This window comes from Mus caroli, unplaced genomic scaffold, assembly GCF_978045245.1.
Source record: "Mus caroli unplaced genomic scaffold, Mus_caroli_1 scaffold_2, whole genome shotgun sequence".
Lineage (NCBI taxonomy): Eukaryota > Metazoa > Chordata > Mammalia > Rodentia > Muridae > Mus > Mus caroli.
This window is the reverse complement of record NW_028227257.1, coordinates 100,541,600-100,560,405: the sequence shown is the minus strand read 5'-3', so window position 1 is coordinate 100,560,405 and position 18,806 is coordinate 100,541,600. Positions and strand designations below refer to the sequence as shown.

At 38.5% G+C, this 18,806-nt stretch overlaps 1 protein-coding gene across 3 annotated transcripts in view; it reads left to right on the top strand.

Moving 5' to 3' along the window:
- The window catches only part of Ppp1r1c (protein phosphatase 1 regulatory inhibitor subunit 1C), a 108,583-nt gene that overhangs the window by 48,841 nt on the left and 40,936 nt on the right, over positions 1-18,806 (top strand). For 2 of the 3 annotated variants that reach the window (XM_021156061.2, XM_085830564.1), the window contains exons 3-4: positions 8,111-8,145; positions 11,313-11,373. The exons of the other annotated variant lie outside the window; for it this stretch is intronic. In XM_021156061.2, the coding sequence (XP_021011720.1) occupies positions 8,111-8,145; positions 11,313-11,373 (96 nt within the window). The remainder of the gene's footprint in view (positions 1-8,110; positions 8,146-11,312; positions 11,374-18,806) is intronic. 3 annotated transcript variants of the gene reach the window in all.

Sequence of the window (18,806 nt, the reverse complement as noted above, 5' to 3'; positions counted from 1 at the left end):
TTTTTGTTTTGTTTTGTTTTGCTTTTTTGTGAATTAATCATGTTGCAGTTTAAATTGCTACCAACTCAAATAAAATTATTTTCCTGGAAGAAATGTGGCAAATTCAAACTCATAGTTGCAAAAACAAAACCAACCAAACAAACAAAAAAACCACCACCACCAACAATAACAACAACAACAACAACAATAATAATAATAAGGGCCTTAAAGCCCAGCGAGATAGAAGATGCAGCAGCCCGTAGGTCCTCCAGTAACTTGAGTGTGGGAGGATAACTAATCCTTAATAAGAGAAGCTAAACTCATAAAAGTCAGGATGGCTCATGAAAACCTATTCTGGGGACTTCAGAGACTCCGCCTTTTCTGTTCTCCGCTCATCTGCTGGAAAGCAGCCACAGAAACTGAGACAGGTGAGCAGAAAGATAATTTGGAGTCATAAGACAACAGTGCTTGAGTGATCTACATCATCTCGAGGGTTTTCTTTGCCGTTTTCTTCTCATTGGTACTGAGAGTCTATACAGTACACCTTGGTCTTATTGGGTGGTCCTTAAAATGAGTTATTTTATAGAACACTCTGGGGAAAAATTGATTTGGTAATGAGATTATCTACAATTAAAAATGTTGGGAGGGGGGCAAAGCTGGAAGTGGCGCAGAAGAGAAAATATGGCCGAGTGACTCTTGGCACAGCAGGCTGGAGCTGGGTTTTGCGGTTTATTTTCTCTACATCTCCTTCCCACTGCACATAAATCCACTGCTTTGGTGGTTTCAATTTGTACCCCAGTTGCAAAAAAAAAAGTCTGAGAGCATAGAACATAGAAGAAACCACTGCCTGGTGGCTCAATTCGATGCCCCGAATAACAGGCCTCCAGGAGGGCAGGGCAGGCTTCCAGTCAAAGAGCTAATGACTAAAGCTGGCATTAGGAAGGGAGAGATTTGAGGAAGCCAGTATGAGAGGGGTCACCATAGTTGCCTACAGAGAGCCCTACTCCACTTAGTCCTACTGTGAAGAAGTATCCAGCAGTCAGTTCAGTCCTTTGCATCTTATAATAAATGCAGAGTAGATCTATCCAGGATGCCAAGCATGACTATTCTAAACCAGGGTGCCAGGACCACAAGGCTGATGACAAACTTAATTGCTTCATGTGTGCTCAGCAATGCAACACTGTCTCTGTTCGCACTTGGTTTATTCCTATTTAGTACTGGAATCTCACTGTGCTGATCTATCCTGAACTTCCATCCTGAACTTTGTAGACGCAAAGCCTTCTGTGATATCCCTGGTTGTCTCTGTTTTGTATTGTTTAGTCATATGTGTTTAATGGATCATATGAGCACTAGATGTATTCCTGAGGTCTTTAGAAGGATGTCTCATCTTCAAATGTGTGAAAGGAAATAGAGAATCAGCTAAAGGGCAGCGGTTTAGATTTCTGTGCCATTTTCAGCGATCTGGTGTTAAATTCCTTTAGAGACTGCCAAACATAGCACCAGTCTCCTTGTAATTAAGCCTTTAGGGCACACGTACACATAGACACTCACACAGACACAGGCACACACACAGGCACACACACATATACACACGCATGCACGCACATACACATATAAAGCTATAAGTTGTTTTTGAAGTGATACTCTTATATAAAATAAAACTAATTTTTAGTCATCTTAGCAAAGATCAAAAAATGAGAAGCTAGTGAAAATAGTCAAGGATTTTGGGCATATCCAAGTTTGCTTCTAGCTTGGGTAACTCCACTTCCTAGACCGAAGAATTGGACATAAAACTGAAAGATGTCTTCAGCATTATTACTAGACCCGTGCAAATGAATTTACAGCACACTTTTCTAATCACTAATAATTCAGGAACATATCATCATATTCACAATTCAGAAAGAAATTAGCATATAGGATGAATGTGAAACATCTTGTGGTCCAGACCATGTATGTGTGAGATCCTCCCCATCATGTTGTGTATGTGTGTGTGTGTGTGTGTGTGTGTGTGTGTGTGTGTGTGTTTGTATTGGTTTTCTTAGTTGTTCCCTGTCTTATATTGTAAGACTGGCTTTCCCAATGAACTGGGTTAGCTAGGGATCCGCCTATTTCTGCCTCCTTAGTGCTAGGTTACAGACATGCTCTGCTGTGCCAAGAACCCTTGCCTTGGTGCTGAGGATCTGAACTGAACTCAGGTCCTGTTGCTTAGTAACATGCATGTTACACCTGCACCATCTCCTCAACCCTCTCCTATTTCTAGACCAGTGGTTCTTAACAGAGGGGGTCACAACCCCTTTGGGACCCAGATGACCCTTTCATAGGGATCACTTATCACATATCCTGCATTTTGGATATTTACATTATGATTCACAACAGTAGCAAAATCAAAATATGAAGTAGCATCACAATAATTCTATAAATTTATTTTGACCCAAACATATATAATTATATACACAATTATGTATCCATATTGTATAGCACATATATACTATAGAGTGTACATGTAACTAAATAGCACATGAGTTTAGGGATCTTCACTGACAAACATAAAAATAATCAGTCAAGTCATTATTATATTCATTCTTTTTAAATCTACATGACTTCTATCATTTACTTCAAGCTTTGTTATTAAAGTATGCAGATTGTACCTTGAAGAATATTCTTGCCTTAGAAGACACTTATACAATGTTACTTAACTATAAATATTACTTGCACACAGGAGCAGGATTACTAACTAGCAGGATAGCTAACTAGAAAATCCCCAAATCCATTACCATGATGTAAATTTAGACATTCATAACATTTGGTTGGGGCCATAAGGGTGTAAGTGTGATAATCTAGATTGATGACTAATTTATTTCATAAGCTCATGAGATTGGCATAATTATAAATATTACACATGTTCTTATATTTTGTGAAAATCTTAAATCATCTACTATAGAATTATAATTTTAATGATACATTTGGTAGAAGTCAATGGTATTAAGTGACTGTGTTTCACAGAAATGTGAGCAATTTAAATAAAAGCTTTAGATTTTATTTCCACTCAGTCTCTCATTTCAGGAATTCATTTTATCTTTTTTAAGGCTCAATTTTAAAGGATTATCTCATGATTGATGATAATACAAGTGGATATCAGTGTAACAGGAAGAAAATAATACTAGAAAAATAGCAGTTTTCTTCCTCCTGCTAGGGGAGGAGTGTTTGTCTCTGTTCTCTCTCTCTCTCTCTGTGTCACTGTCTCTGTCTCACTCTGTCTCTCTCCCTACCTGTCTCTCTCTGTGTCTCTGTCTCTGTCTTTGTTTTGTCTCTCAGTCTCTGTCTTTGCTTCTGTCTCTCTATCTCTGTCTTTGTTTCTGTCTCTCTGTCTCTCTGTCTCTCTGTGTCTCTGTCTCATGTCTTTCTGTCTGTTTCTGTCTTTTTTCTCTGTCTCTGTCTCTCTGTCTCTCTGTCTCTTTGTCTCTGTCTCTGTCCTTCTCTGTCTCCCCCACACTGGAGTGTATGTGTAGCCCTATCATTGTGAGTTATGCTTAGATAACACTAAGGGAATGCTGTGTCAGGTGACTGTCACTGTTATCTGCTGGTCCTATTATCACACACACACACACACACACACACACTGGTGGTGGTTTTCATGAAGTTCAGCCATATTTTGATGAATTCTGCCTACCCAGGTTATGGTTAGTCATGCTAACTTCTCTCATGCCACCTGATGGTATAATTAATATGGAACCTGACTCCAGTTTAGTGACGTGACATGCCCTTATTTCAAGCAGCATTTCACATCTTGAGGATAGGAAATTAAGTAGCCTATTAGGACTGCTGTTTCTATTCCAATTCCTTAGTAGTCATCCACGGCAGCTTGTCCTTTGCTGCCTGTCTTGTCCTGGATATGTGTGTAGGAGGGATTTTTTTTTCCCAGTGTAAGTAAAAATTGTGCATTCTTGATATCAGGCTGCAAGTCTTGCTTTTGTTTCTTTCACGCAGGAAGTCACTCTTTGTACAGATACTCTGAAAGTTCCAGCTGCTCTGCCTACTTCTGGATTCCAGAGACACTTGGACCCAGTTCCTCACTTATTCCTTTGTGCTTTTGTTTGTTACTTTCAATTTTTCAGGTCCCTAGAGTTGTTTGACCCCCCTCTGACCATGGCTTCATTTTTCTAGTCATTTCTTTTTATGGCTAACTGGTCACTGCTCTTTCCTTTGAACAGGAAAAGTCTTCAGCACATCATTTTGCAATAAAGGCTCAAGTGACCCTGTTTATCTAAATACATCAGGAGTCTGCACCTTTTGAGTTTAGCCTAAGAAATAGTATCTCTCCCCACCAGAGCCTTCTATTTATAAACTAGCTCTGTTCTGCAAGAGATGCCCTGCATAAATCACTCATTTCTTTTTGGTTTTAGTTGGTTCACAAGGCTAATTCTACCAAAGAGTATATTAAATATTACTTTACTATCTTAAATTTTTCATTACATATATGAAAATTTATATAAATTACACACACACACACACACTCCTTGATTTTGATTTCTTTCCAGTCTCAAGAAACTCATAGAGCAAAGTCAAAGATTCTTATTTTTCCCGATTCCCTTTTGAATCACTTAGCATGATTATTTATGTTCATGGCATGTGACTATTGAAAGAGCAGAAAATTAAAAGTAAAAACTCTGCAAACTTTCTGGAAAAGTAATAGCGTTACTATGACTTGTGTGTGTGTCTATTTGTTTATGTGTTTCTGTATGTTTCTCCGTGTCTCTGTGTGTCTGTATGTTTATGTGTGTGTCTTTGTTGGTGTGTATCTGGGACTGTATGTGTGTCTCTGTGTGTCTCTATGTCTATGTGTGTGGTGTTTCTGTGTGTGTGTATGTGTGTGTGTGTATGTCTGTTTTGGTGTGTGTCTGGGTCTGTACATGTGTCTCTGTGTATCTCTATGTCTATGTGTATGTCTATTTGTGTATGTCTGTGTGTGTGTGTGTGTGTGTGTGTATCTGTGTCTGTATGTGTATGTGTCTGTATATGTATCTGTGTGTGTCTATGAGTGAGTCTGTGTCTATGTATGCATTTGTGTCATGTGTCTACGTGTGTGTCTGCATGAGTGTATGATTACATCATCCAGAAGGGGACATTGGATCTCTTAGATACAGTTACAGGAATTCTTGAGTCACTAGGCATGGGTGCTAGGATATAAACTCTGGTCCTTAGAACAGAGCATCACATGCTATTAACTGCAGAGAGATCTCTAGCCACCAAATTTTATAGTTTTTAATTATGAATAACCATCTAGAAAGCTTCTCATCAATTACAAATTTATTTTGTTCAAGTGTACCCAAAAGTAATGTTATTTTTCTGGTTACTGAGCAAATTTGACAATATTTGAACACGAGGATCTCTTAGCATATTTTATTAGAGATCTAGTATTCCTGAAAATTGCTGAAGTTGGCCATGGGGCTCACAGTTTGTAGCCTAGAAGGGAACATGTGGTCACTATAAATGTCATTATGATGTTACAGAGGGCTGGCAAGACTTGAATGTGCTTTTATGGGTCTCCTTTGTTGGTGACAACTTCCACGGTAAAAATTATTAGGAACATGGTGTTTGTCTTTATTCTCCTTGTAAATGTGTTCTATGAGCAGAAACTGTGAGTTATATAAGGTGTTGGGGGGCAGGAACGATTATTCTCCCCAATCCAACAGCAACCTAAGAAGGAAAATAAATAAATCATCAGTGAATTTTTAAAAATCTGTAACATGTTTTTGAACATCTTTACCTCTGTATGAGTCCCTTTGACTTCAAGTTTACTTAATTTTAATTCTTTATTTTCAAGATGGAGATCTAGGACTGAGGGTTTTTTTTCCATCTTTGCTTCTACAGAAAAGTGAATTTTGTCATCATAACAACAAAACCAATGAAAGTCTTATTTAATTATACGATGAATATAGTTATTACTGGAAAGATATGCTTTTAATCGGTCTTATGAGCAAAAAAAAAGTTTGAAGTGAATAATTAGAGCTCATTTGGATGTTGAAAGTGTTAGATTAGATACAGCCTAAGTACTGAAAAGCCCTCGATCATAAGCCCAGTGTTGATTGATGTGGTCATTTGGTTTTACAATCGACCTCTGTGCTGGCACTGCTACAGTGGATTACACGCAGATTTCATGAAAATGTGATAGCAAAAGTTTCTACACTGATACACCAAAGCTTTCCAGTGTTGTCATTTTACAAAGAATACATAAATCTATGTGGAAACATATGTACTCATGTCTAGAAAGAAACTTATTTGCTACCTATAGCCAGCTCTGGGAAGTGGCATGGGACATCCAGATCCAGCTGTGTCTATACTGAATCCTTAGATTGCCTTTTGTGAGATGACAATTTTTGTGGTATTAATCCTACCAATCTATGAACATGGTGAAGCTTTCCATGTTCTGACATTTTCTTTAACATTTTCTTCAATAGCTTCAATGTTTTAATCATACAAGTCTTTCACTTGCTTGGTTTTCATTATCCCAAGATACTTTATATTATTTGAGGCTATTGCAAAAGGTGTTATTTCCCTCATTTATTTCTCACTTTGTTTTTCATTTGTATGTAGGAGGGCTACTGATTTTTCTGGGTTAATTTTGTACTCAACCACTTAAGTTGTTGATATTCTTAGACAAATTCCTCATTCAGCTTTGGACCGTTAGAGTACTTACTCTTTTGGTTTGGAGATTAGCATAAAGAATAGGAAAAGATCAATAGGTCAAGAATCCAAAAGGGAATCTAAATAAAGTGAGGAGGAAAGAGAGATTCTCAACCCCAAGCAGACATCTGTGGAGTGGTAGACATGATCATCCCTCCCCTCCCCCCTTTCCATTTCTCTCTGTGAGAAGGCTCTGAACATTCTCATAAGAAAGGTTTGGCAGTTGCTAGCTCTGTATAGAACCCAATGGAAGGGTGGCTGTTGCTCTCTTAGGAGTTATAGAGATTAAGTTAACAGTGAAATCAGGGCTTGCCTGTGACACCTTTGAAGACTCTTGAACAGCAATATCCTAAAGTTGTTGGTAAATACAAGAAAATAGATTAAAACAGAATATGCATGTCTTGACACAGTCACAGCTCCAAGTCATTTCCCTGGTGTCCTGCCTGGATGCTGGAGGCTGGCAGTCTGGGTTGTCAAGTGTAGAGTTTCCCCATGTGTTTTCTTGAACCATTTGGGAGAAGAATCTCTCAGGACACAGCTCACCTGACTTCCAGTCCTTCTCAGACCTACCTCCCAGTTGTTATATAAGCATATGGCAATTGGTTAAAATGCTTCTATATATGTTTTTGAAAATATTAACATGTAGTTATAAGGAAGACAATTACATTTCCTTTTTCTTTTTTGTTTCAATCAATAACTTTTCTTTATCTATATTTCAAATGTTATCCCATTTCCTGGTTTTCTCTCTGAAAAACATCCTCCCTCTATACCCTCCCTCTCCCCCTGCTCACCAACCCACCCAATCCAGCTTCCTGACCCTGGCATTCCTCCACACTGGGGCATAGAGTCTTCATATGACAAAGGGCCCTTTCTTCCCATTGATGTCTGATTAGGACATCCTCTTCTACATATGCAGCTTGAGCCATGAGTCCTACCATGTGTGCTCTTTGGTTGGTGGTTTTACTCCCTGAGAGCTCTGGGGGTACTGGCTAGTTCATATTGTTGTTCCCCCTATAAGACTGCAAACCCATTCACCTCCTTGGGTCCTTTCTCTAGCTCCTTCATTCGGGATCCTATGCTCAGTCTAATGGATGTCTGTGAGCATCCACTTTTGTTTTGTGAAGCACTGGTAGAGTCTATCAGAAGAGAGCTATATCAGGCCCCTGCCAGCAATCACTTGTTGGCATCCACAATGGTGTCTAGGTTTAGTGATTGTATATCGGATGGATCCTCAAGTGAGTCAGTCTCTAGATGGTCATTTTTTCAGTCTCTCCTCCACACTTTGTCTCTGTAACTTCTTCCATGGGTGTTTTGTTTCCCCATTCTAAGATGGATAGAAGTATCCACATTATGGTCTTCCTTCTTGAGTTACATGTGGTTTGTGCATTGTATCTTGGGTATTCCAAGCTGACACATTTCTAATGAATTATATCAACTTCTCTTTCAGAAATTGATGAGAAGAGAGTGACTAACACACAAGAAGTAAGTTTCCCTATATTTTGTATACATATGTTAAAACACAACTGTGGTAATAACACAGCATTGTTTTGGTTTTTCCTCTTCATTCTGAGATCAAACCCAGGGTCTCACACACAGGCACACTCTCCACTGAGCTAAATGCTCAGCCCATCATAGTCTTTGTAATAGAATTCTTTGGCACTAGTCTACATTAGTGTTAACTGTGTGGGTGATAATGTCATAGATAGCATAAATAAATGTCCTAAATAATTCTACAGACAGCACTTAAGTTGCTTTTCCCGAATGGGCAGTAAATAAGTATGACGAAAATCCCTGCCTCTCCATTACCTTGCTTCTTGCTGAAACTCCAAACCTTGAAAATTTTCTAAATTAAAACATTGATTTTAGGTAATATATGTAACTGATAGTTTTAATTTCCTGAGTGATCATATGTGAACATTATAATCAGGTCTAGGCAGCATGGAGATTCAGGAGTAAGGAGATGGAGGTAGTGTCAGGCACATCTTAAAAGGTCTCTAGCTATTTAGAGCCCAAGTCAGCTCTAGTCTTGGTTAGGATTTCCATTATCACCATGGGAGGAAGCAGGGCATCATCCAGGCAGGCATGGTGCTGGAAGAGCTAAGAATTCTAGATCTTTTTCTGAAGGCACACAGGAGAAAACTAACATCCTCAGGCAGCTAGGAAGAAGCTCTCCAAGCCCACACCCACAGTGACACACTTCCTCCAACAAGGCCATACCTATTCCATCAATGCGACACCTCCTAATAGTGCCACTTCCTGGCCCAAGAATATTCAAACACAGGCCCATAGCTGAAGTCCAGGGAAAATGAGTTCCTCTGGAGCCTTGGTAACCAGAACATATGGGTTCACCAAATAACATGTTCAAATGCAAATTCAGTGCCAGTCTGAACCTTGTACAGCTCACAACTTCTTCATGTGAGTATTCAGATAGAAATCAGATAGAAATTAGGAGGCAGGGGAGACTTGGGGACCTGACAGAGCATATAAAATATGAATAATTATATAGATCCAGTAATGGAGCAAAGAGAGAATGAATGGGCTGTGGGTATAAGCAGTTTTCATAATCATGAGTAAAGCATACGACACCCAAAGAAGATGTTCTAGAAATTGCAAAATACTCAATAACACTTTGCACAACTTTTAAACAATTTACTGAGAAGGTAAGTGTAAAATGGCTTTGAAAATTAAGCACTTAGGTAAAGTAGGTTTTGTTATGTTTCATCATTATCCTACTAAGAGACAACATAACATCTCTGTGTGTATATGGAAAAAGATACGTGAAATCCCAGATGCAGTGGCTGTTAACCAAGATCAGCCCGACATGACTGAAGCAAGAATGGTGCCTCAGAGCCATCAGTCACTCACACAGTTAGTGTTAATGCAGACTGGTACAAAGACGAGTGTGTGAGAGGCTGAGTCTCATCCTCAGTGAAAGGGGAGGACAATCACCAGTGCAGCTTGCTCATGTGCTAAGCACGTGACAAGTATCTGCTTCAATTTCCTTACCTTTACTTTTTATAGCTTTATTTTACATCAGTAAATAATAAATATTATCTAGATGATGATTTTAAGGACAATTTAGCTTACACAAATGTGCTTCAATTCAAGTTAAAACAGCAAAAAATAATTTCTACTTTCTTTAAAATTCTACACCTCAGATTCTTTCTTATATGGATGGAAACATAAAACCACCCCTCAAATATGTCTTCTAACTATTTATACTTTATTTTTGCTCAGCAAAGATTACATAGAACACTAGAACTCATTGATTAGGACCCTTTCAGCAATCACATTAAAATATGATTTAATATATGTATATTTTTATTTTCCTTTTGACACAAAGTCCCAAGTAACCCAGGACAAGGTCACTAAATGGTAGTGGCTGGCCATGAACTTTTGACCCTCCTTCTTCCATCTCTCTAGTAGTAGGATTACAGATATACATAGCTATACTCTGCTTTTTGACATAACAGAGGTCAAATACGAGGCATTCTAGACAACACTACATTTCTATTCTTTCTATAAAAAAATGTTTTAAAAAATTCACTTTTTTAATTGTTAAAAAAATCACTTGGACTCAATCTGATTGATGAATAAACTGTATAAATAAAAGAATAAATTCCCATAATATAGGGATGATTCTACATGATCATAGAATGGTGGTTTTGACCCTAAAGTATGTTCTTATTTTTAATCATTTTAAAAGTAATACTTGATCTGGGGTGTTTAGGTGACAATGCTATGTAGCAGTTTTGGTAAGAAAGGACTTTGGTAAGAAAGCTTTTGGACAAACAAAAGAGTATCAAACAAACAAAACAACATCATCATTCTGAATAAAATCAGGGTTTAGATTGAACGTGGCAACTTAAGATTGCATTTATGAATGAAGGACTCAAATTTTTCCTTTGGAACCCTCATTAATTGCAGAGGCAGATAAAATAAGTATATATATATATATATATATATATATATATATATATACACACACACATACATATATATACACATACACACACACATATATATAATGCCTATATATTATGTGTTTATCTCTCTAGTTAGAGATAGATAGATAGATAGATACCACTGACATATTTTTGAAATATACTTTGTTTCAGAACTCATGTATTTTTGCAATTGAATTAATATCCTTTTATTTCCTTAAAATAAACTAATCTGTGGGCAAGCAAGACAGCTCAATAGGTTAAGGCACTTGCCACCAAGTCTGACACCTCTAGTTTGATCTCTGGGGCCTACGTTGTAGAAGGAAAGAAGCAACTCTACAAATTCTCCTCTGACCTACACACATGTGCCACAAAAGGTGTACACCCGCAAGTATACACACACAACAAACAAATAAGTTCAATAAAATTACATACACCGTGAAACTAATGCTAATAATTAAATTTTTAAAAAATTAAAAATCGTAATATATATAACTTGATGATGAAACATACCCTCTAGTTTGTATAGCTTGGTGGTCTGTGGTATCACCAAACATGTCCATTACTAATTACAGCTACAGCGCTACTTCCAGACAGGAAGTAGCATCACAAAGCCCTTTGAGATACAGCCCTTTGTCTATTTCACTGGTCTGACAGCAATATACTTTTATGCATGTCTAATGCTTTCGATTTCCTTGTCCACAGTCGCAGAATGCATCCCCTAAGCAAAGGAAGCAGAGTGTGTACACGCCACCGGCCATGAAAGGTACTGCTAGCTACCGTTTCCCGGTGTCATGAGTAATGGGTGTGGGGACTGGTGGGCCTTTCGCCTGCTGATTATATACGCTTGTCTCTGCTTTGCTTCCAGCTAACGGTGGAGGTTAGGAAGATTTTTACCTCTCTGAAGCTTTGTTTAATCATGGAATAAATAGGTACTTGAAGAATTGGTGACTTGGAGAGTCTCAGAATCTTAGAATGGGGAAAAAATTCAATTTTCAAAATAACGACAATGATTTTTTTCTTTTACCTTTGTTTATTTTTCTCCTTTGAAAGAATTATCCTCAAATCTCTAATTGTTCTCGTTGATTGGCATGTGATTATTAGTTCTTTCCCTTAAGGTAAGCAAAGCAGAAGTGCTTGGTCCGCATGGAAATGTGATGTCAAGAATCGCCTCGCTGCCTTGCGTCAGGAGCGGATCTACTGAACCCAATTGAGCACCAATTTGCTGTACTCCTAACGGCTGCCCAGATCGCATCCGAGAATGCTGGCTCAGAGGCTGGCGTCTTCCCAGAACTTCTCCTCAAAATTAGAACTGCCAAGTAACATTTAAGTGTATCAGTATTTCGACAAATACTAGTTCCAAGAAAGGCTTCTTTTCTTTTTCACACAAAAATGTTCCTGACACAAGGCAGTGACTGTTCAGGCCAGTATCTCCCTTCCAGCTTGGCTCCCTGGTTGTTGGCTCAAGGTTCATCACACTGCCCTCCAGCTCTGATTCAGTGTGGAAGAAGCCGGTGGGGAAGCTTAGAGGTCCAACCCAGGGCTAGAGCTTCCACTGTTTATACTCTTTTCGGGGAGATGGGATATAAATGGACCCATAGCTACTTTCAGTAAACATCTGTCCTGTGCAGTTATAAAAGGTTGTGCCTGTTTGTAGAAAGAAGGATAAATAATGCATCCATCTGTGTTGTAGTTTATCCCAAGGCAATTATTGAATTCCTAAGTATCACTGTCTAAATATCAGCATAGGGTTTTCAAGATGGTTCTTCATTGTGAGTGCTTTTTATTTTTCAAGACACATCAGCTTTGGCATGAATAGACAACAATGAAGATGTATGTGAAGTTGCTCAATTATTTCCTCTGTTCTATTTTGGGTTAGTTTAAGCTAAATAAAGTAATACTGTCCTCACGTCCTCAGAGAATAACTATATTATTTTGAAAGGAAAATCTTAAACTCAAAGACCTAAGGGGACATGGTGTTCACTATTTTTAGCTCTCAAATATCCCAAGAATGTGGGACTCTAGCATTCAGAGAAGCTGGTTATAGTGAAACATTTTTATTATAACTTTATACTGCAGAGTCCAGAGATTGTTCTTCAACAACTGCAGTAATGAGTTAAAAAGCCTTAAGGATGTATAGCCATTCTTTCAAGGAGGCATTGGGCATGGATACAAATCAGCTAGTAAGGATCTATGTGAGTTTTCAGCTTATGATAAAAGAAAAAGCCAAATTGGTATGATTTTTCTCAGTGTATCTGTTCCTAAGAGCTGGAAATGTGTGTGTGAAAACCAATGTAACCAATGGTAACCTATGGTCTATTGTGAGCACAGAGAGGAGATTTAATGGTAGGGAAGATGGCTGGACAAAGGGAGTGTCCTTGAGATGCTAAACACATTAATACAGTTGCGCCCAAATGAAAGTTCTTCAGGCTGCTGTTCCATGTTACAACAGGTGAAGGTAGGATGGTTTTCTGGGTGTGCAAAGCACCAGAGGAGGAGATCAACATGAGTGAAGAAAAAAATGTGCTCTGAGGCAAAGTGTACAGTGGCTTTTTGAAGGAGCCCGTGAAGGAGTGGCTAGATAAACCAAGAAGGCAGAGCCTGTCTTCAACTTGAGGAGTTACTGGGTAAGGAGACAAGACAGAAAGGGATGCTGAAATTCACTCTACTCCTGCCCCTACTAACCTACAGAGTTATTTACATTTTTTTCTTTTGAAATTACCATAGTATAGACAGTTGGCTTAAGAAAGGGCATACGGAAATGGCTTGTTTAGGTCAGGGGAGGATTTCCCAGGAAGATGCAAAGGGGAAGACAGGAAGCAGAGCCTAGTATGTCATATTACCAGGCACAGTGTCTGGAAGGAGGTGTTGGTGACCCCCTCAAGATCTCCAGTTTGCAACTAACTACTAAATTTCTTCACTTGGGTGCTATCAACCTTTGCAAACTTAATATGTCCTGAACTAAACCTATAAAGCTTTTTTTCTGGTTTTCTCCATCTTGGTAAATTGTCTCTAGCTGTTCAGAAAAAGAGTCTTGCAGAATCCTAATTGGTCTAGAGGGATTAAGAAAAGAAACGTTGGGTAGGTCAGGCAGCAGAGTTGGATCTGGAGAGTTGGAGGAGTGGGGAGGAATATGGCTAGTACTCCATTGTGCTGTGTGACGTTACCTCGCTTCTTTCTGGGCATTCTTACTGCTAGGAGGGTTTTCTGCTGAGGCCCCAAAGTATGTATTTATGACCCTTGTTACTCCAGTTCTGCACCTTGCACTTACACCAAAGTTCAATATTAGACACCTAAATATTTCAAGACTTCTCTCAGGTCATAACCCATCCTGATGTCAAACATAGCTGCCATTTAATTTTTTTCACACACTCTTGATTTCCTAAGACTCTCCATTGCATCTAAATACATCTTTTAAAATCATCCTCATATTTCAAGTGAAGACAGACCAGAAGACAAAGAGGCAGCTATGCCTGACATTTCCTTCATGCCCCTAAACTTAATCTCTTGTCACAACCTCCATCTTATTAGCTTTTTCTAGCACCCATGTGTGTGTGTTTCGACAGATAATAAGCTGGACCATGAATCTAAAATTCCTGAGCCTTGGTCATGTACTGATTTCTATATTCACCAATCATTTCCTACTGTTAATTATGCCTTTTATTTTCTCCAGGAAAATGGAAGCCAACACTGTCATTTCAATAGTAGTTTCTGTCTTTGGAGCCAGGCTGTTAGACTAGCATATCATAGTTTGTCTCCTAATTCTATCTGTCATTTTGGTTTCAATTATCTCAGTGGTTAGCCATGCACAGAGAAAATGAATTTAAGTTCATATTCTTAATCCAAGTCCATTACAAATCTATCAAACAGAACAAACTGCAGACAGAGAAGGCACCCTGGAGCACGTGTCTATCTCTGGTTGACATTCATTTTGACTGCCAGTTTAACAATTATCTACCAGACTTGACCGGGTTTTATCCCTTCAAACCAGAAGTTCTCTGTCACTCTTCTCTGATAGGGTGTTGTGCTTTAGATATCCTGGGCTTACCACACGTTTTATAACTATAGGGATCAATCATAATTTTAAGATGTATATTGTTCTTAAAAGTGACAGAAGTTGACATTTTCATTGAAAATGCTTCTTTCCCCTCACCCTGTAGTCTAGTGCTTTATGATCAGATAAGCGGAACGTTCTGAAAACTATCATCAAATGGACAGCTGAGGACTGGAGATCCCTGGGCCCTTTCCTGGTGTTGGTTTGTGCACTGCTCAGTCTGCAATTTACAGAACAGCCAATTAAATTATTGTTGGATTGCTCGAATCTTGTTTTCAGAAAAGTAAATTTGAATCCTGGCTCAGGAAATGGCTGACTCATTTCCACCCGTGGTGTGTGTGTGTGTGTGTGTGTGTGTGTGTGTGTGTGTGTGGTCTTCTATTGGAATTTAAATGTATTCTACTGCAAAGAGAGTGCTATTGATTGAAGTGGAAACTTGAACATTAAACAGAGGAGCGGATAGAAAATCCACTTAGTGTGACAGAGCTCATTAGTATTAAATTTCCATTCTAAATGTAAGTAAGTTATATGTTTCATTTACTTCAGAGAAAAACCATTTTCTTCTCATTCTTTCTAATTTCTTATAAAAGATAATTTTAGTTGCTTCAGTGTTCCATGGTTGTTCTTTTCAGTTGATATATCATGTAGATCTTCAGATGTATAAAGCATTATAGCCTCTAAGGTTTTATTTTTATTTCCCTCAAAAATAGCTGCAATCGTAAATATTTAATCTTCATTTGACCTCATCTCACAAATGGAGCAATAAATGAAAGTTAAAAAAAACAAAAAAATAAAACAACAACAACAAAAAAAGCAACTCAGTGTAGGAATTGAATGACCTAGTAGAAAGGCTGAAATATTTTTAGGGGGTGGGGCCAAAAACATGGCAAGTTGTATGGAGTATTACTGAAGGAAAATCCATCTTCTCTTCAGATGATGTTGCTTGTCACACTGATTTCAGAGAACCCAGCATAGAAGCACGTGGATTTTGAATGATAACCATCAGGATTCATAGCTGAGCATCTACACTTCTGAGCTGTGCAACCTTCAGAAAATCAGGGTCAATCTTTTTTGCCTTCTCTTGTTGATGAAATGGAGATGATCTGCCATGAATTACTAGGGAAACTGAAGCGAAATGAGAAGTGAAGATACCTAAAATAGGCATATCATATGTGGGTCCATTTTTAGGAGTTATTTGGGCTCTCAATGGAGAGTGAAGTGCAGCTGTATGCATTTCTGTCGGAGTCTTCAGAGTTCAGCAGGGAGTGATAGGGAAAGCACAGGCATGGGAGGAAAGGCTGGAAAAAGGATGAAACCCCTGCTGCACATCTAGCCTTGCCCAGTGTGAAGGAAGTCAGCTCTTAGGGTACCCAGTCTGACACAGTGTGAGCTCACACCTTTTGCAAGTGACTATGCTTTTCAGCTACAGCCAAGTTTAGAAAGTTTTTTTGTTTGTTTGTTTTTTGTTTTTTTATTCTGGTTCCCTTTCCAAACAATCTGGTTATATCTTCACTTGACCCAGTGAAGTGGCTCCTCATAAATGCCATGTCCACCTTTCCCAGGTAAACCAGTAGGGCTATCAGACATAGTAGTATTAAGTTTCCAGAAAGTGAGTGAGGTGTAAGTGAGGTGCTGGTTATGGTTAATCTGAGGTACAGATACAAAGATCACCGTAAATATGTCTTGACAGGTTGATGTATATATATATATATATATATATATATATATATATATATATATATGTAAAATATCCAACAGGCAATGAAGGCAGATTAGCAATTAGCAATGATTATGTTGTTGCTGTGTCTCAGGAGATTCTCAGAAGGAATCAGACAGCAACACACTCCTCTGCCTTTACTAAGTCCTGTACAGTCACTGGAGGCATAGAAAGAGTGGCAGGGCATCTGAGCTGCTTACTAGGCCTTCTCCACCCAACTGTCTCTTTAGAACACTTCTGACTCTCTGCAGCTTTTCTGTAGGTACTTGTCACATCTGCTGTTCTAAATCTTGGTCATCTCCACCCCCCTATGCTGGTTTAGTTTATTTACTATTCAGGGTGGGGTTCGCTTGTTCAACTCAAGATTTCTAGGTAGCAAGGCACATTCTAAATATACACAAATCTTGCTCCCTTTTTAAAAAACTATGCTTCTATTTCTAGACTCACTTCCTTCAGTTCTCTTTAATTACTTCCTCTGAGTCTGAAGTTTATCTTCCCTCATATCTTTAAAAATGGTGGGTGGAGTCAGGCTGGGAACTAAGAATGCACCCTTCTCAGAAGTCAAGTGGATCCCTTCCCCCTTTATTCTTTCTAAGATCAACACAGAGAGAAAGGCAAACAAACACAGACTTCTCTTGTTATGTAGCACTGCCTTGGATCCCATGACCAAGGATCACAAGAAGAATTAAGCCTCGAAATTGCAACACAGATCAGTAATTTAATCAACCTCATGATGCCACTTAAAGATTTGATAAATCAATATATTCCTACTTAATTGTCCTATGTATTTACCTGTGTTTAATTTAGTTTTCTTATATTTACAGGCCTTTTAAATAAATAACATTCAATTTTAAAAAATGATTTGCTGTCTCAGAGGTGTGTGTGTAGTGGGGAGATGAATTTCTATTTTTAGTTTGGGTGGCTAAATCAAAACCAGTATGTTCAGATCTTTCTCAGATACACAAATGGTTTGTATTTAATTGGGTAAATCTTTGTACCACATTTTTAAAATCACATCTGAGACTCTACTTTGAGTTCTGCAGTCAAGTGCTATGGATGGAAAGGTGAGAAAGATAAATCGCAACCACGCAGAAGGCTGTGTGCAGAAGCAAGCCACAATTAAACTGTGTACAGCATGACAAGTCCTTCAGTCGAGATTTATGAAAACTTCCGGGAGGTGACAGGGACAGATTCGAGTATGACCCAGTGGGCAGGAATTAAGGCCACTATGGAGTCCCAGACTCTCAGTCATATTTACAAATGCCTTGAAAGTAAAACAGAGGTGGCCATTGAAAATTGGAGCCCATTGTTTTTCATGGAAACATGGGAAGCATTTATGGTTACATTGTCTCAGGCACAGTTAAATCCTGCATAACTTGTCATTGGAATCAAAAGACCAAGTCTTGGCTCTGGTGTTTCAAAGTATTAGTTGTGGCCACTCATCTTGATACATCTGTACAACAGAAGAGCAGTAGCTAAAGACGGAGATCAGAGGCAAGAATGGATGCAGCCATCTTTGTGCCTGCCCAGGTATTCTTGATACTAGGAAATGTGTAAGTAGTTTCCACTAACAGGCTTATATATACCTCACCATTTTGCAAACTGAGAAATCTTTATGCATTAGAACCCTTTAGGAAAGTTCCAGTTCATATCTGTCTTTCTTCCTAACACTACTTTTTTACTAGAGCCATTTCCAGCTCATGTCACACCCTAAAAACATAAATTATACATTGTAGAACAGTTTTAGAGTCACAGAAAAACTGGGCAGCAAGCAGGTATCATTTCCAGGCACTGTATACCTGTTAATCTCTGCAGTCTATGCTTTATGTATAACATTTCTTGTTACACTCTGTAAACCAGTGTAGATGTTTGCTTTGTACTCATCTTGGGTTTTTTTTAATGTTTTGGTTCTGTTCCTGAAAGTTATTCAGCAATTAGGTTACATACAGACCATATTATGTGCAATTATTATCTCTCTGTAGTTTTTTCTTGACTGTGACTTGACAGGTTCTCAGGCTTTTCTTGGTTAGATGACCTTGAAACTTTTTAAAATATTGGTTAACTATTTTTCTAGGTTAACTCCGTATTGAATTTCCCTGGGGAATCTTCTTATGATTACACTGAGGTAATGGGTGTTGGGAAGAAACCTCATAGTGATAAAGAAACACTGTCATTACCAGATGTCAAGGACACATAATATCAGCACCTGGCTGAGTCCGGACTCTTAGGATTTAGTTTTTCCCATTTTCAAATTCATCCTGATTGCACCAATGAATAGCCAAAGATCCTTATAATTTAATGGGATTTCAAAATTCATTTAAATTTTATGTGTGTGAGTGCTTTGCAGGACAGTGGGTGCATGCATGCAGTATTCTCAAAAGCCAGAAGAGGACACTGGATCTCCGGAACTGGAGTTCCAAGTGTTAAA